The following is a 22,812-nucleotide window of genomic DNA, read 5'->3' as shown; positions in this document are numbered from 1 at the left end:
AGAGAGATTGACTCTGCAGAAATCTGGATTTTGGTTCTACCTAAAATAATTTTTTAAATTTCTAACAAGTTATCACCTTCCTCTGATCTTTTTCAGTACTAAAGGCAATAAATTTGTCTTTGTTTGTTTGTTTTTTGGTTTTTCGAGACAGGGTTTCTCTGTAGCTTTGGTGCCTGTCCCGGAACTAGCTCTTGTAGACCAGGCTGGCCTCGAACTCCCTCTGCCTCCCGAGTGCTGGGATTAAAGGTGTGCGCCACCACCGCCCGGTCTGTTTTTTTTTTTTTTTTTTTAATCACAAGTTTGTCCTCAGAATGCTTTATTAAAGACTTGGCAACAACAATAAAGGTGGACAGCATCCTATTAGCTCTCACCCTTAGAAACCCTGTGTGGGAGCTGAACTTACCTGGACCCAGCAGCAATTTTAGTGCCGTCTCTATTGAAGACCACGTGGTTTGCATTTGTCGTGAAACGTGTTAATATGCCATCCGGAAGTCCTTCAGGGAACGTGTAGACTTGGACAGTATTGTTAGAGACTGCCGTGACCAACTTCCCGTTCTTAAAGAAAAATAAAAGTTAGCCACGCTGGCATAAGAAATCTCCTACTTTAGAAAACTTAATTCTATCTTCACCAGCCAATCTTTAGCCTGTATTTTTTTAATATGGTAAGAAAAAGTTATATTTTAAAGGATGCCATGTATCGTAAACATGAGGAGAGTCAAAAGAGGTTATCAGAGAACACAGTTTCAGTGCAGAAGATGACATCAAAAGACAAAGCCGCTGCAGCAGCCCGTGGCCTTTAGGGCAGGATAAAGCCTCACAGACCCACAGCTGAGATGGAGGGACACGGAAACATGGATGGAGTCAGACAATGACAGCTGGAAGGCAGATAAGGAACTACTTCCCTTAGAGACCAGCAGGAGTCAACTGTACTACCACGTTAAATCTCAGGCTCCTGCCTCCTGGATTGTGAAGCAACGGCGTTCTAGGCTTTAAGCCACCGAGTTTGTGGTACAATGTTACACAAGGGCTAGAAAACTAATATATAATCCTCATTTTGTTTTCCTACCTTACGCACTTTTAATAACACAATGCGTGATTATTACTTGAGATAAAAAAAAAAAAACACAATATAAAAGTGCCCTGGGCAAAAAGTTTTCTACTCGTATAAAGTAATCTCTATTAATATTCAGGTTATGTCATTTTAACTTTTTCCTAAACCCATGAAATACATTTGTATATTTAAAACCCTTAAGAAGCATCACACTACACAGATATTTCTACAGCTTTTCCTATTTTCACTTATTGCAAACATCTTTTCTGATGCAGGTATAAAAAGCTATCCTGTTTTAATAGTTGCATATCTATTTTGTGGCTCTATCAAATTATAAAACAAATTCTCTGAGAATTCCCTCAATTGCTTCCAACTTTTGCTATTCCAGTGGTCCTGGGCTGTGCATTTCGGTTAGTAGGATGCTCTCCTGGTGTGCACAAAGCCCTGGCTTTGATCCCCAGCATTACATAAACCCAGCACGGTGCTGCAGCCCTATGATTCCCACCACTTGATAGATGCAAACAGTCCAGGTTCCGAAGAACAGGAGGTCAAGGTCACCCTTGGCTAAGCAAGTCTGAGCCAGTCTTAGCTGAAGTAGGCCCTCTCTCAAGAAACAAACCATAGAAAAGGAGGGTTGGGGGTAAAGAAAGATACATGCAATATATTCAAAACTTCTTTAAGAAACATTTTCTCTCTTCGACTTAGCAGTTAAGAGCAGTTACTGCTCTTCCAGAGAACCTGAATGTTCCAGGGTTCCCAGCATGAAAGGCGGCTTACAACCACCTGTAACTTTAGCCCCAAGGGACCTGGTGCCCTCTGCTAGATTCGATGTGCAAGTGCAAACACACACGTAATTTTTAAATTTTAAAATTTTTTTGAAAAATAAAAAACTAAGTGCTTCCCCCAACGATAATAGTACAGAGTAAGGGAAATTAATATTTTTATATAATCTTTCACCCAAACATAAAAGTCACATGCCAGCCTTACTTCACATCAAGTGAATTAAGTACCTTCAAGGCACATGAAAATGCCTTTTCTCCAACATTAATAGACTTGGGATCATCATCGTCCAAATCTTCCCACATCCTCACATCACCATCACTTCCACAGGTCACAATGAAACTGTGAAGGACAAACAGCATGAAAATGTCACCCAGTTTCAGGAATACTCTTTATGAAATGCTACTTTTATATATTCTGAAACAAAATCCAGACATTAGTGAATATTTTTCTCATTTTTTTCAGATAAACATCAATAAAAGACTGATAACTTTGCATTCTATAAAATGAAGATAAGTTTAATGTTCCCTACAGTTCTTCCCTGGCATAAAATTATTCCTTGTAATAATGAAGAGAAAGATGAGAACAAAATCTCTGCAATAGCAGAGACTATTTCCACATTGATCCATCATATACACCCCCCAGTACCAAGCAACATATGACACAAACTACAGCAAATGTTTGTTGAATAAATATGAGCTCAACTACCCCAAAATAATTATTCAAATAAATAACTAGATGCATCTGTTATAGCTTGTTTTTCAAACTTCTCATCTCCCAAGTGCTTCTGTTCATTTTTTTTTTAAATGCTCTATCTGGATACATATAAAACTGCAAATTAGCCAGGCAGTGGTGATGCATGCCTTTATTCCCAGCAGAGGCATCCAGCTGATAAAAGCGCCTCCTACTAATTCGTCCTCCATTCATCTTCTCTACGAATAGCCGCACTGTTTCAAACACAGTACCTTCCCACTGTGAGGGCAAAAACAAGGTTCTTATGTGTGGACATTCAAGCGTGTACGTATATTGTTTGTACGCCTGTGTTTATGCGTGTTCACGTGTGTGTGTGTGTGTGCATGTGCAGGCACAAGCATACGAAGGCACATGTTTTCTTCTATAGCTCTCACACACTGAGGCAGGGTCTCTCCTGAACCCGGAATTCATGAATTCAGCTAATCTAGCTAACCTGCTTGCTCTGGGAATCCCCTGCCTCCACCTCCTAATCGCTGGTATTACAGGCCCCTCTGAATTCTGGTTGGTCAGAATCCAACCAAACAAGATTAAAAGCAGAAGGCCTTGCATAGACACCCCGTCTACCTTCGCATATTCATCTCATGAATCTCTACATTACATTATAGCATAGATAACTTTTAATTTTTAAGCAAGCAGGGCACCAACATCACCACTCTACTGCCATGCCCCCAACTCTTTAGACTTCTTGTTTCTTTCTTTTTCATGTGGCTGGAGACTGTACTACCACTACACTATATCCCTGGCCTATCTTTATTACTGCTTAATACCCACGCAACCCTCAGGTCTCATTTCAAGACACTCCCTTAAGAGACACTTTCTGTCCTTTAACCTACATCGCCTTCCCGCCCATATGCTCATCACTTAGTAGTGCTAAGCACACTTCTAAATATACATTTATTTTGTAATTAATTTGTGCCTGATGCCTATTAATCCCAGAAGACCTTAACTTTAATAAAGGGAATGGTCGTGGCTTGTTGTCATTATCTCTAGCCCCCAGAAAAGTAGGCTCACAAATATTATTTTATGGACCAACAAACAGAGAGAGGTGGCATCGGAAGCCACACAACTTAACAGTACTTGACAGGAATGGTATTCAGAAAGATAAAAGGGAGAGAAAAGCGGCTGCAGAGATGGCTCAAGACTATGAGCACTGACTGCTCTTTCAGAGGACCTGGGTTCGGTTCCCAACACCCACAGGGCAGCTCAACAACAGACACGAAGAAACAAAAGAAAACAAATATACCTTTCTTTTTCCTAAGGAGAAGGGATCGCCCTAGTAAAATAACAGTTGAAGAAAGAAACAGAAGAAAGTCGGTTGGAAGTCAGCAAGTTAAAAAGAAAAGGGAAAGAAAGAGAACAAAGAGAAATAACATTACTAAGGCTAAAAGAGGCTACCATTGCCGACGGGATGAGCGATTTGGCAAGCAGTATGCAGTGAGCGAGCTCAAAAACTGGACGTGACACCGAATGAAATTGTGGGTGGCGAGAAGACACTCCTCTGGGGAAAGGACTTTTAACTTTCCTGAGATCTAGAACTACCACGACAGTTGAAAGCAAACGAGTCTCAGGAAACCGACGCTTCTGTTTATCCCTGCCTCCCTCCCTCCGCATGGGTCATCTTCGGCTGACATTCACACCTGGCTAGTTCTTTTTTTATTTCCCGAGACGCTTACCTTCCAGAATCATCAAAACAGACGTCGGTGTGTCCTTCCGTGTGTCCGTACCTCATGGGCTTCTGTGTGGCCGGCATCTTTCCCTTCGCCTACCTGAACAGTTTTTGTAAGAACTGGTATTTTCGTGCGTTCCACGCAGTCCTATTTCTCTCACCCGAGGAGCAACGGGACGTCACGACGGAGAGTCTGTCGCACAACCCGCCGGGGAGGTGACAAGCTTCTCCTCTGCAGGCTCAGGCAACGCGAGCAAGCAGCAGCGGGGTGCAACAGCTTCGGGGCTGAGGAAGGAGCAGTCCGCAGCAAGCAGCTTCCCGCGCTCGGGCGCGCTCGCCCTGTGCGCATGCGCGGCCCGCCGCCCAGCGCAGGTCCCGACCGAGGTCGCCGGGTGCTGGCGTCAGCGGCGCGCCGCCGCAAAGCCAAGAGCGGTGGCTGGGGCGGTGCTGAACCCGGAAGTGGTGGCGGTCCCTGGAGAGCAGGCGGAGACAGCGGCGAGTCGGACGCCGGGCTGACTGAGCCTGAGCGGGGCGGGGGATTGACGGAGAGCATCCGCCTCGCGGGAGCTGCGTGAGGAGCGGGAGTGGCCGGGCCTGCCTTCCGCGCTTGAGCGAGCGCCCAGTGATGGCGATGGTGATGGCGGCAGTTGCTCGGACAGCCCCAGTTAAGCTGCGCCCAGAGAGGTGAGAGGCGGGGAGGGTGGCCGTGAGGGCTGAGGTTTGGCTCTCCGCCCAGGCAACCACATTCGGCTCCTCGAACAGATCGAGCTCCCCGGGGCAGGGTTAGAAACGGACCTTGTCGAGCCTTATTTTTCGTGCCCTCACTTTGTCATTTCTGTCGTGAAGAAGGATGGAGTCGTTCTTGTTTCTTGTAGCAGCAGCTCTAGCTAAATAATGCTTAAGAGAGTTAACTCGGATTTCCTATTTAGTTCCCACCCAAAGTTTACTACAGTGCATTTAGATCTGAAAGAGAGTTCTCATTTATATTGTTGGACGCTTCTTTTTATCCTTACAGCCCATAACGCATCCTGTGCTAAGTAAGGTCTTGGGCCTGTCAAGTTTATGCTTTTCTTGTTTCTTCATGGTCTCCCTATTAGTATATTGGTCTCTGTTGAAAACTATGATGGGGGGGGGTAGGATTTATCTTACGGAATTTCTCAGAGTTTTTGTGGTACCCAGCATACAGTTTCAATCACTTACTTTTATCACCTGAGACATTTTTCCGTTGTAGAAGTATATTTCCCGTTTCCTCAGTCCGGATTCATTCCGAAAATTTACAAGCTTAGTTAATTCACGCCGTGATATTCTTGCTCTGGTAACATTTTGTAAAAATTAGGGTTCCAAGTAGATACTCAGGTTTGTATAGGCATAAAAAGAAAGAGTGGTTGGCTCAAAAAGAACCTGAGATTTTTTTGAAAATCCCAATTGTACCAGTTGTACCACAAGAATGTAGGTACCTGAAATGATGGTTTCTGCGTAACTTAGTTTTATTTTGAAATTGTTCAGTTTTTAGATGGACCAATTTAAAATTCTTTTGCCCAAGTAACCGGGCAATTAAAATTGTTAGGTATAGTGTGAGATTCAAGTTGAGCTGATGCTCATTTAGATATTGTCTGTATCAGAGTGGGATTTCAGAGTAATGCTATTCAGACCTCAACATTCAGAAAACTGCAAAGAGGAACAAGAGTTATAGTTGTAAATACTTTATAGTATTTGCAATACCGTTTAATTTAAAACTGTGAACCGTGTCAGCATACCTGCCCATTCTCTCTGCCCTAGCAATCAAGCCATTATTCACAGGTTAAGACAATATTTCCTTTGCTGATCTCACAAGGATGAATAAGCTTAAGCCTGAGGATTAAACAGCTCTAGTTTTTAATTTTATCTCTAACCTACTGTATGGCCTTAAGTGTGAGTTTGTCTTTTCCTGAATGTCAGATTTCTCGCCTCCAGGATGGAGTTGATACTTAGTTCCATCAAATTATGGAAGTGCAGAGAAGTTACTCATGGAGGTCTAAAACTGTTAAGACCTCATGTTATTAATTAGGCACTTTAGGTATTTAGTGGTTTTCTTTAAAGTGGGGATTAGCCTGTAAAACCTTCACATGCCAGATGCCTCCAAAACTGTGAATCCTACCTTCAGCAAATTTATGGCATATTGAGGACAATAGATCTTCAAGCAATATGTACAGAATGATAATGCAGTAATGAAATTTGCATAACTAAAGTTCTGTATTGCAAAATCATCAGGCTATCTAAAAAACATAACTTAAAAAAAATAAATCAGCCGGGCGGTGGTGGCGCACGCCTTTAATCCCAGCACTTGGGAGGCAGAGGCAGGCGGATCTCTGTGAGTTCGAGACCAGCCTGGTCTACAAGAGCTAGTTCCAGGACAGGCTCCAAAACCACAGAGAAACCCTGTCTCGAAAAAACAAAAAATAAATAAATAAATAAATAAATAAATAAATAAATCAGTGTACCTGTAATTCTGATATGAGTACCAAAATTTCCCAAATGAATTATTTATTACCAGTGCATATCTCATTTGAGTGGGTATCTGAATGAACTCGCTGCAAACAATGCCAAGATTGGAGATCCAGTTTCACTGAAGGTTAGTTTGCCCTACTGTGACCATTTTAATATCCTGAAGTTCACAAATAGTGTTGATCTCAAGGACAATAGGATGAGAGAATATAGATATATACCAAAGGTAATATTATCTATATAAATGTTATATAATCCTACACAGTTATCCAACGGACTATAGCAGAATTGCCTACATAAGATTTTTTTTAATTTTATTTTTAATTGTAAAATGTGGGGGGAGATGTGCGTGTGTGTGTGTGTGTGTGTGTGTGTGTGTGTGTATATGAATATATGAGAGAGAGAGAGAGCATCAAGTCCCCTGGAGAGCAACAAGCAATTGTGAGCTGCAAAATATGGGTTCTGGGATCTGAATTTGGGTTCCTTGCAAGCACAGCCAGTATTTATAGCTACTGAACCATCTCTCCAGTTCAGCCCCTAAAATTTCTTTTTAATAGAATACTTTTTTGTTGTTTTTGTTTTTCGAGACAGGGTTTCTCTGTATCTTTGTAGCCTGTCCTGGAACTAGGTCTTGTAGACCAGGCTGGCCTCGAACTCACAAAGATCCGCCTGCCTCTGCCTCCCAATAGAATATTTAATTGATATAAAAATCATCATTACTATGGAAGATAAGGCTGGAAGAGAGGGTGACAATAGCTGAGAACCAAATATTAGGGAAAAAAAACAAAATTTTTTTAATCTCTCTAAATGTATTATGAATGAGTGTTAATAACATTTATTCTGGGAATAAATAATACTTGTAGAAACCCAATAAGATATAAAATAGAATATAGTCAAAGTCCCTCTACCTTTAGCCACCTACTTCCTCTAGCCGAAAACAGCAGGTATTTGATTCTTATATTACCTTGGCAGTACTAGATTGACTGTTCTCATAGCAAGACAGATAAATTTTTAATATAATTTTATTCTTTGAGAATTTCACACATTATACTTTGATCTCATATTCACCACCACCTCAGTGTTACCCCAACTCCTCCCAAATCCACCCCAGCTCCCCACCCTCTTTCAACTTGGTGTCCTTGACCCACGTTAATAACCTACCATTGCCATATACTTATGAGTATAGGACCATCCGCTGGAACATGGTTGCCACACCCTTAAAGAAAGCTGACTCTTCCTCCCCTAGAAGCCATCAACTGTCAGTAGTTTCTCAGTTAAGAATGGGGTCTCATAAGCACCTCCCCACTCCATGCTAGCGTGTTCACTGGCTTGGGCTTGTGCAGGCGGCCACAGTTTCTGTGAGTTCATGAGTTCAGTGGTCCTGTCACATCCAGAAGGCTGTCTCGCCCCAGATCTCCTTGACCACCTTCCACAGTGGTCTTTTAGCTTGGGGGAGGAGTGTGATAAGGATGTCACATTTGTGGCTGAATACTCTGTTGACACTTAGTCTCTGTACTTTGATCATCAGGAATGTCTGTATTAACCACCATCCACTGTACAAAGAAACTTCTCTGATCAGGTCTGAGAAATGTGCTAATCTATTGATGTAGAGATAAGAATTTAGAAGGCAGTTTGATACTATGCCCACTTAACAGAATAATGATAATAGTTCACTCCTGGGCCCTTTTAAACTCCCTGGCCATATTCAGTGGTTTTTTTTTTGTTGTTGTTGTTGAAAGAGTCTCACTCTGGCTTTGGCTGGCCACTAAGTAGACCAGGCTGGCCTTAGACTCACAGAGATCAGATGCCCCTGCTTCCCAAGTGCTAGGATTAAAGGTGTGCTCCACCATACCTGATAGATAACATGCAATGTTTTATAGGTGGAAAAGCTAAAACTCAGAAATGTTCTGATTCGCCAGTTGTCACGTTCACCAGAGTCTGACACAGTGTCAGACTCCAGGCTGCCATAAAAGTCAGAATTGAATAGAGCAGATGACGACAGGTATTGGTCTCAGACTTGGTGTGTAGCCCAAGCTAACCTCAAACTGGAGATTCTATTTCACACCTCCTAAGTCTTGGAATTATAGGTTTATTCTATCACACATAGCTTTTAAAATTAAAACATTAAAAATTTAAATCTAGATTCATATTTTATTAGTATTTGGGTGAAATGTATTACCTACCTTGAATGTAATCGTATATAATTATTATAAAATAGTAAAAAGAATGATCTGTAGTTTTGTTTATTTATTTTTTAAAAATGCCTGGCATGGTGGCCCACACCTTTCATTTCAGCACTCAGGAGCCAAACACAGGTGGCAGTCTTTGAGTCTGAGGCCATCCTGATCTACATAGTGAGTTCCGGGACAGTCAGGGCTATGTAGAAGGACCTGCTGCTCCCCCTACACCATCAAAAACAAAAACCTTACCTAGTATTTCAGTTTAAATTTTTGTTAAGTTAGCTTGTAAGGAACTGTAAATGTCTGTGTGGGGGCAGCTGGAGAAATGGCTCAGAGGTTAAGAGTATCGGTTGCTCTTCCGGAGGACCTAGGTTCAATTCCCAGGGACAAGCTATACAAGCAAAATACCCATACACATAAAATAAAGTGAAATCGTTTTTAAAAGAACCTATAAAATCTTTATCACTTAAAGTTTATTTTCACTCAATATTTTTAAGGTATCTAAAAATTGAAAGCGTTGGAGCTGGAGAGATGGCCCAGCTGCTAAGGGCACTTGGTTATTTTAGAAGATCTGGGTTCAAGTCCCAACACACATCTGATGACTCACAATTTCTTGGGCCTTCAGAAGATCTGAAAGCCTCTTCTGGCTTCTGGGGGTACCTCCACACATGTGCACATGGCCGGCTTCTGGGAGTACCTCCACACACATGCCCTTACTCAATCGCAGACACATGAGTAAATCTTAAGAAGAAGCAGAGGAGGAGAAGAAAGAAGAAGCGGCAGCTGTTTAAAGGAGCATGTTTAATTAAATAGTAATGTGTTTTATGTATCACATATAATTATGATATTTTAGAAATACTGGAGCTTTTTCAATTTCAGATTTATTTATTTATTTGGTGTTTTGTTTTGTCATGTCAGGCTCTTGCATAGCTCAGCTGACCTTGAACTCCTGCTATTCCTGTATCCACCTCCCAAGTGCTAGCATTTCAAACACGTGCCACCGTTCTAGTATATGCTCAGCTTTTCGTGATATATTTTTGGACAGTTTCTAGCCTTAAATACATAGCTATTAGTACCTCTTCTTCCTTTTTTCGAGACAGGGTTTCTCTGTGGTTTTGGTTCCTGTCCTGGAACTAGCTCTTGTAGGCCAGGCTGGTCTCGAATTCACAGAGATCTGCCTGCCTCTGCCTCCCAAGTGCTGGGATTAAAGGCGTGCGCCACCACCGCCCGGCTCTCTTCTTCCTTTTTTACCTGCAATTTTGCCACTTTTTCATCTTCCATTTTTAGAAAAGTTCTCAGTGATCCTTATTTTTGTTAATCTCTTTGAATGTTGCTTTCGTGTACTTTAATGACAACTGTGTCCTGATTTACAAGTGAGAAAACCAAGTTAGAGTTAGACTTTCTGGAGCTTTGCAGTGTTGGAGATTGAACATGGAGCCTGATGCATGCTAGTCCAGTTCCCTACCAGGGATCTATAGCTCCTTCCTGTTCTCAAGCTTATTGAATGTTCCATATGTTAATCAATACACACCGTTTTATAATTGGAAATTACAAATTAGGAGGAAATACATCAATTTATTCCATAAAGTGTTTTAATAAGATATCTTAAATATTCTGCTTTCCAAGATTCTGTTGTTCTTCCTTCCACTTCGGGGAGGCCAGGTTTTATGTGGTGGTCAGGGGCTGAGGGCCGGAGTCCTCATTCTTGGCCCCTTCTTCAAGGAATTGAAATAAAAGCTCCCATATATTTGCAAAAGTAGCAAGGAAACTTTATTTAAACAAAGCAATATAAAAGATCATAATGCATTGTTAGGGAGCAGTGGGCTTCGTGAGCCAAGGTACTCAAGAGCCCCAGTTATCATTTGGGGCTTTTTTCTATGGGTTCAAGAGAAAAGGGGATTTTGTTAAAAGGGGGCATGATGAGGATGGTTTCCTATTTTGATTGATAGATTAGGTCATATAATCATTTTTCTACGGTACATGTTTCTTCCCATAATGCATCTGACTTTAATCATATGCACATCCAGTTATGCACAGGCATAATTAGATAGTAAATAGGGGGTTCTCTAAAAATTAACACAGCTTTTGCTTTACTGCACATGTACCTAAAGTCAGTTTACACTGGATCAAGACTAGGAAGTATTGTGAATATATTTGGATATAAACTGTTCCTTGGTCCATAGGGGAAGGGAAACCTGCATAGCTGACTAAAAAAGGTTGTAAGCGTAGCTTGATGCTGGTGGGGGCCCTGTATTGCTAGCAGGTTGTAGGTGCATTGTTCAGAGAAGGGTATGTTCATAGCTCTGGCGATAAGGGGACCTAAGCTACCAAGCACATTATTAGAAGATAGGGATGTATAGGGGCCGGAGAGACAGCTCAGCGGTTAAGAAGATAGGGATGTGTAACACAAACCCAAGAAAAGTCCCAGGTTGCTAAACTATTTATTTCCTGGGCTTGCCTGCATCCATGGACTTCCAGCCATTGGTTTTCTGCTTGCCCTTTATCTAGAGTAGCTGGCTTCAGTTGATAAATATTTAGATATATCTCTTTATCTTTGGTTCATAAGCTCATGGAGTATACATTCGTTTTAATGTTTCCCAAATTCTGTTCTATAAAAATGATTTGTGGTCAGTGCAGGAATCTGTGCCTTAAGCAGATTTCTTTACTGAAGGGCCTTTGAAGAACTTTGTTTATGGGGGTAGTAGTCTGCCAGCAAGCACTTCTCAAACTTGTTTGACAAGGGGTCCCACCTTTTTTCCCCCAGAATAAGTATTTGTATTGTTTTATTTTGACAAATAGTAATTTCATGTATTTATGGAGTACAATATGATTTTGATGGATGTAGACATAATGAAATGATTCCTATAATTAACATTTGTAGTAAGAAGGTTAAAAAGTCTGAGCATTTTGTAAATATACATTAATAGTGGTCACATGCAGTCTAATAAAGTACTGTACTGAAACTTCCTCCCACACAGAATTTTAGGACTTTTGTTTAGTGGAATATAGATTAAAGAGTCTAGCATGACCAAGCTGTGATCGGAAAGGAAGTAGAAGGAAGTGAGGGAAAGGGCAAACGAAAGTAATGGTATTGAAATAATGGTTATTTGGGCTTTCCTTTTGTTTATCTGCTTGTTTTTTAATTATTCAGTTCAGCCTTATGAGTCCTGCCTAGCTAACTCTTTAAAGGATATGCTTTTAAATACTTACTAGAAAATAAATATAATTTTTTTTTTGCTAGAACAAAAAAAATTTACTAGGGAAAGGATAATTAAAGAATGAAAACTTTTTCATCTCAAAAATTTTTTTCTCCTATACAACCTGTTTTCATTCTTTTGATATACTATTCCGAGGAATTCCTCTGTTGTCTACTAGCCAACTGGTGAAGCCTAAATGTTTATTTAGCATCCAACTTAAATATCGAGCTCTAATCTGAATGCTCTGGGGACTGGGTGGGTGCTGCAGGGAACTTGCAGTCACAAAACTCGCAGGAAAGGTCACGGGACGGAATCGCTGTCACAGTTAGAAGGCATTTGTGAATTAGGTAGTGTGTTGAATTACTCTTTGGATCACCAAATTTACTTTGGGTTAGTATTAAAAATTAGAATTCTAGTCTTAAATGTATGTCAGCATTGAGGGCGTAAGTAGTTCAATGAATAATGTACATTCACAGATTTAAAATATGCTCTATTATCCAGCAATATAGAGACTACAAATTCGTTTTCCAGATGTTTAACCCTGTGATTAACTTTTATTTCCTATAAAACTCTTGAGTTAAAATTACCTTCCTAGCCTTACTCAATAGAAATATAAGTTACACTTTTTCATTAGTGAAATTAGCATGTGGGCACTGATTTTTTTTTTTTAATCATTGTCATGCCAGTTGAATCTGGAAACTTGCTTTCTTGAAGTAATGCTTACACAAACTTGTTTTTAAACATTTGCCTCTTGCTCATTAAGAAAGAAAAACTTTTTTTTTTTAATGTCACTGTTCATTTTCCCAAGGCTGTGGGTAACATGGCTCCATTCATAAAAAGTAGTACAGGATCAAGAGCCAAAGCAGCTTCTCCTGAATGAGGCTTTTCTCTTCTTTAAAAAAGGGAGAGGAAGGGGAGTTTCTCCACAGCCCTGTCTGATTTGTACTGCACCAAAACTGCCGTAGAGCCACCCAGCCATTCTGTAACTCCTCTTTCTCTAGACAAAGCTGAGTAAATTCCGAAGATCAGCTTGGGGTAGAGCACTTATCCAACATGCATGAAGCCTGGGTTCTGACCCTAGCCTTGTAAAGAGTAATAATCATGACAACAGAGGAAATTTTCAAGAGCTAATGACTGGCTATTTGGAGCTGTGTTAGTCAGTGTTCCATTGCTGTGAACAGACGCCATGACCACAGCAACTCCTAAAAAAAGAAAGCGTTTAATTGGGGGCTGGCTTACAGTTCAGATGTTTAGTCCATCTTGGCAGGAAGCAGGGTGGCATGTAGGCAGACACGGTGCTGGACAGAAAGCTGAGAGTTCTACATCTGGATCTTCTGGCTGCAGGAAGAGAGACACTCATTAAAAGGGACGTGGTTTGGACTTTTGAGCCCTCAACGCCTGTCCCCAGTGACACACTTCCTCCATCAAGGCCATACCTCCTAATCCTTTTAAATAATGCCACTCTTTGTTGATTTGGCATTTAAATATATGAGCCATGGGGAGCATTCTTACTCAAACCACCTCAGAAGCCATGTTAGTTTTATTGAGAACGGAATGATTGAGTTTTTATATTTTTAAGAATTTGGAGCCAGGCATAGTAACACACAATTTTAATTCTATCATTTGGTAGGCAGAGGCAGGCAGATCTCTGAGAGTTCAAGACTAACCTGATCTGCATAGTGAGTTCCAGGCTAGCCAAAGCTATATAGTGAAACTGTGCTCAAAAATAAATAATTTTTAATGAATTTGGAGTGCTAGGGATGTACCTCATTAAAAGAGCATATGTGAAACCTAGGTTTGATCCCAAGCACCACAAGTCTAATGAGACTTGTGAACAATATTAGAAAAATCCCTCCCAGGTCTTTAAGTGGGAACATACAAGAGGGTTTTTTGTTGTTATTGTTTTGACATGGTACATTGATTGTTTGGTTTGACTGTTTAAGACAGGTTCTTATGCAGTACTGGCTGACTTCAAATCACTATGTACCCAAAGATAAGCTTCAAGTCCTGATCCTCCTGCCCCTACATTTGTGTCACCATGCACAGGTCACATGATGAATTGTTATTCTTTCTATACAGCGGAGGACATTCTGGATATCTTACAACATGATCTGGACATCTCAACTATCTTTTCCCAATATGATCTTACTGCAGCAAAGGGCTTTTCTAGTAATTGTTAAGAGGTTACCTATGCTATGGAATAAACCATTAAAAATCTGCTGAGTAGTTTTGGAGAGTCACTTGTTAGCTCAGTAAAAGTGAAATTAAAATACTCGCTATTTTGTGAAAGAAGAAATTTTGATTTGGATTCTTCTTAAAAGTTTAACTTACTTATTTTAAAAATATTTTAAACTTTTATTTGTGTATATGTGTGAGAGAGACACAGAAGTATTTTTTAAATGTTGTTTATTTTCCCAGATTTTGGAATTTTTACATATATGTAATGAGATCTCATGGAATAGCCCAAATCTAAAACCATTCATTCAGGTTTTGTGTATATCTTATTCACATAGCCTGATAGTAATTTTACACGCATTTTTAATTTGCCTGTGTTTTGCCTGCAGCCCACCACGTGGTCAGGTGTAGAATCTTCCACTGGTGACAACATGCTGACCCTGTAAAAGCTTGACATTTTTGGAGCATTTCAGATTTTACATTAAGGAGTCCTCAAACTATCTTCATACCTTCTAGGAGTCTAAGTTTTTAGAATGATGTACTATTTAGCACACTCGTTGACTATGGAAACTCGTCCCTCTGTTCTGAGGGGGAAATACTGTTGAAGATAAAGACAGTTTGGTATAGTATTGCTTGGAAAGTTAGGAACAGTTAGGATTTTATTTCGAAATGTATTAGTCTCTAACCAAACCACTTGATTGTTGAGGTTTTTAATATTCTGAAATTAAGAAACTTAATCATAATTAGCATGTTGTATGACTGATTTTTTGATACGAAGTCCAGCTTTCATGTGAAAATATTTAGGAAAATAGAACCTGCCTCTCAATTCCTGGCTTAACTTTTGCTTCACTTAACAAACACTTAGGTAGGCTGGAGAGATGCCCAGAAGTGAAGAGGATTTATTGGTTTTGCAGCAGACCTACATTTGGTTCCCAGCACCCACACCAGCAGGCTCACAACCACGTATGGCTGCAGTTTCAGGAGACCTGATATGATACTCTGCAGCTTCCTCGGGCACCTGCATGCTCATGGCACACACAGGCACACAATTCAAAATGACTAAAAACATGTTTCAGAAATACTTGGATAAATTCATTATGAATTCTAGTATGTGTAGCCAAGGAAATTTACCTGCTTGTTTTCAAATGATCAGGAATGTTAGAGTAGATCTGGAGAGATGGCTCAGCGGTTAAGAGTACTGACTGCCCTTCCAGAGGTCCTGAGTTCAATTCCCAGCAATCACATGGTGGGCCGTACAGAGCTTTCCAGGTCGGCCAAGACTACATTGCAAGACTTTGTCTCAGGAAACCAATAAAAGAAAAATAGGGGACGGATAAATAAGCACAGGTATACTGCAAAACTGTGAACTATTCCTATCCAAGCATGATTTATGGCTGAGAGAGGACCATACTGAAATTCCGCTATGAGAAAGGAATCCATTATGTTGCCTCCTTGGTATGAGGAAATATATCCCGATGTGATGGAGCAATGCATTAACGTGGGCACAGGACACCTGCGGCTGCCTGGCAGCATGCACCGCTCCTTCATACTGACTGCTTTCGCCTTGTGTCCAACAGGTGAGCAGGTTGCTAATTAATGACTTCCTTCTTTCTTTCTTAGATTCATCCAGAAAGTGCCCAGAAGAATCTTCCTGTCAGAAAAGCTAAAAAGGTGGTATTTATAACACTGGGAGTTGTAAATAATTTGTTTAAAATGGCTGAAAACAATAGTAAAAATGTAGATGTCCGGCCTAAAACAGGCCGCAGTAGAAGCGCTGACCGAAAGGATGGCTATGTGTGGAGTGGAAGGAAGCTGTCCTGGTCCGGGAAGACGGAGAGCTGTTCTGAGTGGGAGACCGTAGATCCTGAAGAGAAAGCCAGAGCTCCTCGAAGGAGCCAAGAAAGGGACAGCTGCTCGCCCACTGACTTGGACTTAGACAATTCCTGTGGGCATAGATTTTTAGGCCGGTCCCTTAAACAGAAGCTGCAGGATGCTGTGGGGCAGTGTTTTCCAATAAAGAACTGTAGCGGTCGGCACACTACAGGGCTTCCGTCTAAAAGGAAAATTCATATCGGTGAGCTCATGCTAGACAAGTGCCCGTTCCCACCTCCATCAGATTTAGCCTTTAGGTGGCATTTTATTAAACGACATACTGGTCCTGTAAGTCCAAAATCAGATGAATGGGTGAGCACAGACTTACCTGGGAGTAAACTGAGGGATGCTCAGCTAAAACGAAGAAACATGGAAGAAGACATACCCTGTTTCTCACATACCAGTGTTCAGCCTTGTGTCATAACTACCAACAGTGCTTCGTGTAGAGATGGTCACATAACTGGCTCTTTGATGAACTTGGTCACAAATGACAGCATAGAAGATAGTGATATGGACTCAGAGGATGAGATCATAACACTGTGCACAAGCTCCAGAAAAAGAAACAAGCCCAGGTGGGAAGTGGATGAGGAAATCCTGCAGCTGGAGGCACCTCCCAAGCAGCACACCCAGCTGGATTACGTTCACTGCCTTGTACCAGACCTCCTTCAGATCAGTAACAACCCGTGCTACTGGGGCGTTATGGACAAATACGCGGCTGAAGCTCTGCTGGAAGGAAAGCCAGAGGGCACCTTTTTACTTCGAGACTCAGCACAGGAAGATTACCTATTCTCCGTTAGTTTTAGACGCTATAGTCGTTCTCTTCATGCTAGAATTGAACAGTGGAATCACAACTTTAGCTTCGATGCCCACGATCCATGTGTCTTCCATGCTCCTGATATCACTGGGCTCCTAGAGCATTATAAGGACCCAAGTGCCTGTATGTTTTTTGAACCACTTTTATCCACTCCGCTAATCCGGACTTTCCCCTTCTCCTTACAGCATATCTGCAGAACAGTTATTTGTAATTGTACAACTTACCATGGCATCGATGCCCTTCCAATTCCTTCTCCTATGAAACTGTATCTGAAGGAATACCATTACAAGTCCAAAGTTAGGTTACTCAGGATTGGTGTGCCAGAGCAGCAGTGACGGGAAAGGCTAGGAGTGTGGACTTGCAGGTGGATTTTCATTTATTCTTAGTTTTCTTATGCCTCTTTGAATCTTTCTACAAAGGCAGTTAGAATCCAAAATAAAACTGCCCTAAATTTTAATTCCAGATTAGTTTATTTTCTTATGATACACTTGTTATATATTTTTAAGCAGGTGTTTTTTTTTACCGTGTAAATTGTATATTTTCCCCTTAATTTTACATATGGTCCAGGCATATTGAAATTTCAAGGCATTGCAAATGCATTTGAATATTGTGATTTTTTTAAAAATAATCTTCTGCTCTTCCCTGCATGTGAAATGCTTTGCTAATCTATGCTATCAGTATTCTTGTATGACAGAACAGTTACCTTTCCCACTTTGATTTTAAAATTCTTTAGTAAAGATGAGTGTTGTAGTCCATCCATAATAATGTAATGGCAAATAGGAGTGGTAGGCAACAAAATGGTTTAAAATGAAACTTAATGTGTTTTTTTTTTAAATACTACCTAAAACAGGTTGTTTGTTTGTTTTTTAATTTGGCCAATGAAAAGAGAGAATGTTATGTTCTAGAAGTGCATTTGTTCTGCAGTACAGCGGGATCATCAGTAAATCCAAATACAGCAGCCCCTCAGCCTGGAAGAGGTGACTGATATAATGTAAATTGTGTTTTTTTCTTACGGGAAGCTTTACAAATAAAATAGCATTATTAGAAACTTGGAGTTGCCAAGGCAGCTAGAGTTTTTCTGTATTAATTTATGGACTGTCACATCTACTTAGCTCTTTCCTAGGAACTCTGGTTCCTAAGGGAAATACAGTTTCTTTTTTTTTTTGTTTTGTTTTGTTTTTTCAAGACACGGTTTCTCTGTGGTTTTGGAGCCTGTCCTGGAACTAGCTCTTGTAGACCAGGCTGGTCTCGAACTCACAGAGATCCACCTGCCTCTACCTCCCAAGTGCTGGGATTAAAGGCATGCGCCACCACCGCCCGGCGAAATACAGTTTCTAAACAGCTCCCATATCCACCAGTAACAAAGAGACTTGAATAGTTTCTCATTATTTGAAACTGAACTTAAATACAAATGCAAGCAAAAAACATGGTTTAATATTTAGGAAGTTTAATATTCATTTTGGTCTTCACGACCTAAATAATGATTTCTGTCTTCATACCTAACATGTATTTTACGTGGCTTCAAAAAGGAGAAGACATGGCGATAGCTTCATGACATAACGTACTGGACAGGAGGGCAAAAAGTATTTCACATTTACTATCGTAAGGGCAGCACAGCATTTTAGGACCATCACTGGCCTGAAGTTACCAGTAAGAAAGACAAGCGGTCTGGGCCCTATTTATCTACTCAGTGACAGAGCTACACAGATTTCCCAGAGGTCCTTGTGGTAGGCTGTCTGCCCCTTTGAAATACTGTAGTAGTTTTTTATTTATTGTGTGTGTGTGTGTGTGTGTGTGTGTGTGTGTGTGTGTCTTGAGCGAGAGTGACAGTATCTCTCCATTAGTCTAGGCTGACCTCTGATTGGGGATTGTACAGCCTGAGTTTCAGGATTACAGGTTTCTTTTTCTTGCTTTCCATTTCCCTTTTTCCTTCCTTTTTTTTTTTTTGTTGCTTTTTTTTTATTTGTTTTGGTTTTTGTTGTTGTATAGATTATTTTATTTTTGTTTGTTTCTTTGTTTGTTTAAAATAGAGCTTCTCTGTGTAGCCCTGGCTGACCTGTAGCTTGTTGCATAGACCAGGCTGCCCTTGAACTCACAGAGATCCTCCAGCCTCTGCCTCACAAGTACTGGGATTAAAGATATGCATGACTTCGCCTGGCTAGTAATTGATTTTTTTGATGCTAGTTCTGCTGGATTAGAAAACTTGCTTCAGTCTGTATTGAAAGAACATTGACTCCTAAATTACAAGTCAGAACAAATGTTTCTTGCTGGTATAGTGGTGCACACCTCTAATCCCAGCACTTAAGAACCAGAGGGATGCTGCAAATGTAAACCAGTTAGAGCTGTATGGTGAGAATTTGTCTCAAAAAACTTTTTCCCTTAATTCTTGTTGTATAATATGTTAAAGAAACCTTTTCTGATCTTGAAGGACTGTTAATGTAAAGAAAACATTCTTCAGCAATAGTTTTATTGGTCATGGTAGTTCATCCCTGTATTCCCAGAACTTGGAAGACTGAGGCAGGAGGATTCCTATGTGTTCTGGAACAACCTAGGCTACAGAGTGAGACCCTGTTTCAATACCCCCCCCCCCGAAAAACACCAACCTAATAGCTTCAAATTTTTCAACCATTACAAAATTAATGTGTGGAAAATCTGTTACCATTCTCTTCTAGAATTTTTTTCCCTTAGCGGTCTAAAGATGGTCTGGATCTGTGAGAGGTAGCCACTCAGGATGTGCCTCTTACAGATGTAATGAGCCTCAGGCTGTGGACACTTGTGGGGTGACTGCATACCCTCTAAAGAAGATGCTGCCCTTCCTAGAAGTGGAGTCTCCGACTACCTCACCTTTGCTGTGGCACTTTTGTAGTTGCTGAGATGATCTCCTCTTACTAACCGGTATAGCATTTCTTAAGTCTCCTCTGGTGGCAGAATCTATAGTGTGGGAAGACTCCACTCATGCTCACAGCTCCTTATCAGAATTTGATAGACCTGTTGCTATGAAACAATTATTTTTAATATTTTTCTTTTAAAAGTAACTTTTTATCAGTACAGAACTATCTAAGGGATGACTAGCTTATTCTGTTAAAAGGTAGTTTTATAAAGAAAAGTAAAATGTAATCATGTCTTTTATAGTGGTAAAATTAGTGTTTATATGAAAGTCAATCAATATTTGATTATCTTTTAATATACTTCAGACTGATTGCTTCTATTTTCTCTGACTTCTGTTCTTTTCCATTTCAAGGTATTAACAGCTGTCAATATTTTCAAAATACTGCCATATGTGTAGCTTTGAAATGTGTATTAATTGAGGACAGGAGAGACTCCTTTTCTCTGAAATGTTTTGTGTTTCCTTTGGCACTACAACGAAAAGAAACTGGACAGTAGAGACATGGAGGGACTTGAGAACTATCTCCTGCGAAGGAAAGAAGAGTGACAAGAATAACAGGGAGCTGGGGTCTAGAGAAAGAAATGACCCACTTTCCTGTGTTTGTGAAGAACAGCAGAACTCAGAAACTAACTCATGACAAAGGTTAAAATGTATTTACTGACTTAAATAGCTAAAAATGAATAAATTTTATGAAGTACCCAAAGAAGTCTAAATTAAATGGAAATGTAACTCTTAACTTGAATTTTGAAACTTTTGAATAGTGTCAGTTACAGCTGAAAAAGTGTCCAGTGCAGGACTTGATGCGCACGCCTTTGATCCCAGCACTCAGGAGACAGAGGCAGACAGGTCTCTGAGAGTTGAGTAACAACCTGGTCAACATAGTGAGTTCCAGGCCAGCCAGGCTACATAGTGAGACCGCCTCAAAACAAAAACGAAAAAGAAAGAAAGGCAGTCGGTATGGTGGAAATGTGTAGTTTATTTGTGAAAGAAGACGGAACTAAAAGAAACAGAATAAAATATTAAAATTAAAAATGTAGGCATTACCTCAGGGAAACGCCTTGCCAGTGAAAGGGAACTACTTTCTCACTAATAGCTCTCTGGACCAGACACCACTACCTTGGGAAGCATCTTGCACAATCAGGAGGTGAACTTGACTTTTCCACCTCTCTTGAGGCTTTTCAGGACAGACCCTTCTGCTCATTGTTTAAACTACATCTTGAGTCATGCTGTGATTCCTGCAATAATGCTGAATGCATTCTTTTTAGTTTCCTTGGGTGTTTTTTTATGAAGAGTTATATGTTTATATGTGATCTTTCTGATACATAACCATGTTATTGGCCTAAATAATTATATGGCGAGAATATTAATTTAAAGAGGACCGGATAGGAATATTAGAGGAAGCTTTTAGTCAGCCTGTGGCTAGATTTATTGATTTGGTGAACAAGCCTGTATTCTTTGCTGACTTTCAGCTAATGGTGAACTGTGGTCAAAGAATGGCTTTCACTTAATGTTTTGACTTATTACAAAGAAGATAAAGAATGTTTTAGTGATTAGAAATCCTTTAAAACGTAGAACAAATGTGCAAATAAGACTCATCATCTTTTTATAAGAAAAACACATAAGCCTTTATCATTTATTCATGAGCTAAAGCCATTAAGCTAAATCAAATTATCAACTTCCTGTCTCTGGAGTTTGGTCGTTTTATAGATCCACGTAGCAGAGCACTTCTTTCCTGTGAGACAGATGTTTTGAGATCTCTTACTCTCTTTCATTAAAAGTATTTATAACTTTTAACTATAATCAGAATCCAGGAGACAAGCATATTTTTATTTTGGCAGGGCAAATTTCACAGACTATAGACTTAATTATAAGACAATCCTGAAAACAAAACAATGATTAAAATAGCTCATTTAGCCAGGTGTGGTGGTGCCCACCTTCTTTAGTCCCAGCATTTGGGAGGCAGAGGCAGGTGGATCTCTGTGAGTTCCAGGCCAGGGCTACCTAGTGAGAGACTGATTCAACAAAAAAGGAAAGAAAAGAAAAGAAAGAAAGAAGTAATCGTTATCCAAAGGAAAGGGCCTGTGACAAAACTAGCCCTGAGCTAGTGTTTCTAGTTATGGTTGTGAAGGGGTTAGTCAATCCTAAGGCCTCTTTTGTCTTACTGTCCTGTGCAATGTAGGTAACGGTCCTGTCCCTTGGTCTCCTGAACGTTCATTCAGTAAGAGGTGTCCCTTGGAGCATAGTTGAAAATAATTGCAAGTAGCTATTCAGTACTAATCGAGAATGATCAGTTCTCAAAATAGCACCTTTGTGGAGCATACAAAAATCACATTCACTGGATCTGTAGTAGGTCTTCTTGACTTGGTCTGACAGTGGAGATGACAGAAGAGTTTGGGTCTATGGTTCAAGCTCTACAATTAGATGATTGCAATCTCCTCCTGCCTTCATCAGGTCTGTGCAAACGGATGTTCGCCTTATTTGATTACATTCGCAGGAATAAAGATAATTTTTGCCATGGCTATAAATCAAATCTAAGCTTTCAGACTTAAGCCATGGTGTAAAACTCGGATCAGTTTTCTATTAGCCAAGTATGAACTATATATACTTGAATATACAGAGCCTAATGATTTCATAAAGCTATGTTGTCAGTCATGGTGTGTGATCCATACTAGCTCCACTTTCTAATCTTGGTAAACATTTGTGTGTGAGTTTAAAATTTTTAATCTAAACAAAATTTTGCTTAATTAAATCTTCATATATAAAATCCAAAAGTGTTGTTCTTGTTTGTTTTTTAAGATGTGTGTTAAATTCAGGAGCGTACCTTGATACTCTTAGGAGGGTCAGACCACAACTTTTTGAAGTCTGGTTCTCTTGTGGTTTGACTTTGAGACAGGGTCTCTCCTTGTTTGCATCCAGCCTCACCAGGGGAGTGCTGGAATTACAGCTGCTGGCC

At 40.3% G+C, this 22,812-nt stretch overlaps 2 protein-coding genes across 4 annotated transcripts in view; one reads left to right on the top strand and one right to left on the bottom strand.

Moving 5' to 3' along the window:
• Wdhd1 (WD repeat and HMG-box DNA binding protein 1) overlaps positions 1-4,538 on the bottom strand; it is a 35,843-nt gene extending 31,305 nt beyond the window's left edge. The window contains exons 1-3 of the mRNA XM_057786826.1: positions 4,258-4,538; positions 2,062-2,173; positions 404-555 (exon numbers count right to left, since the gene is read on the bottom strand). Coding sequence (XP_057642809.1) covers positions 404-555; positions 2,062-2,173; positions 4,258-4,334 — 341 coding nt within the window. The 5' untranslated portion in view covers positions 4,335-4,538. The remainder of the gene's footprint in view (positions 1-403; positions 556-2,061; positions 2,174-4,257) is intronic.
• Positions 4,539-4,725: 187 nt separating this feature from the next.
• On the top strand, positions 4,726-22,574 carry Socs4 (suppressor of cytokine signaling 4). Of its 3 annotated transcripts, none has more exons than XR_009058132.1 (3): positions 4,726-4,934; positions 15,907-19,867; positions 20,214-22,574. XR_009058132.1 is itself a non-coding variant. In XM_057786517.1 (3 exons), the coding sequence occupies exon 2, from the start codon at positions 16,000-16,002 to the stop codon at positions 17,305-17,307; it is 1,308 nt and encodes a 435-aa protein (XP_057642500.1). In that variant the 5' UTR covers positions 4,726-4,934; positions 15,907-15,999; the 3' UTR covers positions 17,308-17,336; positions 20,214-22,574. The 3 variants fall into 3 exon arrangements, 2 of the variants coding, with proteins under 2 accessions (XP_057642500.1, XP_057642499.1); XM_057786517.1 differs by having other exon boundaries at positions 15,907-17,336; XM_057786516.1 differs by having other exon boundaries at positions 15,907-22,574.
• The last annotated feature ends 238 nt before the right edge of the window (positions 22,575-22,812 follow it).

Source organism: Chionomys nivalis, chromosome 12, assembly GCF_950005125.1.
Source record: "Chionomys nivalis chromosome 12, mChiNiv1.1, whole genome shotgun sequence".
In the NCBI taxonomy this organism is placed as follows: domain Eukaryota; kingdom Metazoa; phylum Chordata; class Mammalia; order Rodentia; family Cricetidae; genus Chionomys; species Chionomys nivalis.
The sequence above is the reverse complement of the archived record's forward strand: the minus strand, read 5'-3'. Positions and strand labels throughout refer to the sequence as shown.

Coding starts and splice junctions, on each gene's coding strand:
- Socs4 (XM_057786517.1), top strand. CDS start 16,000: ATGGCTGAAAACAATAGTAAAAATGTAGATGTCCGGCCTAAAACAGGC.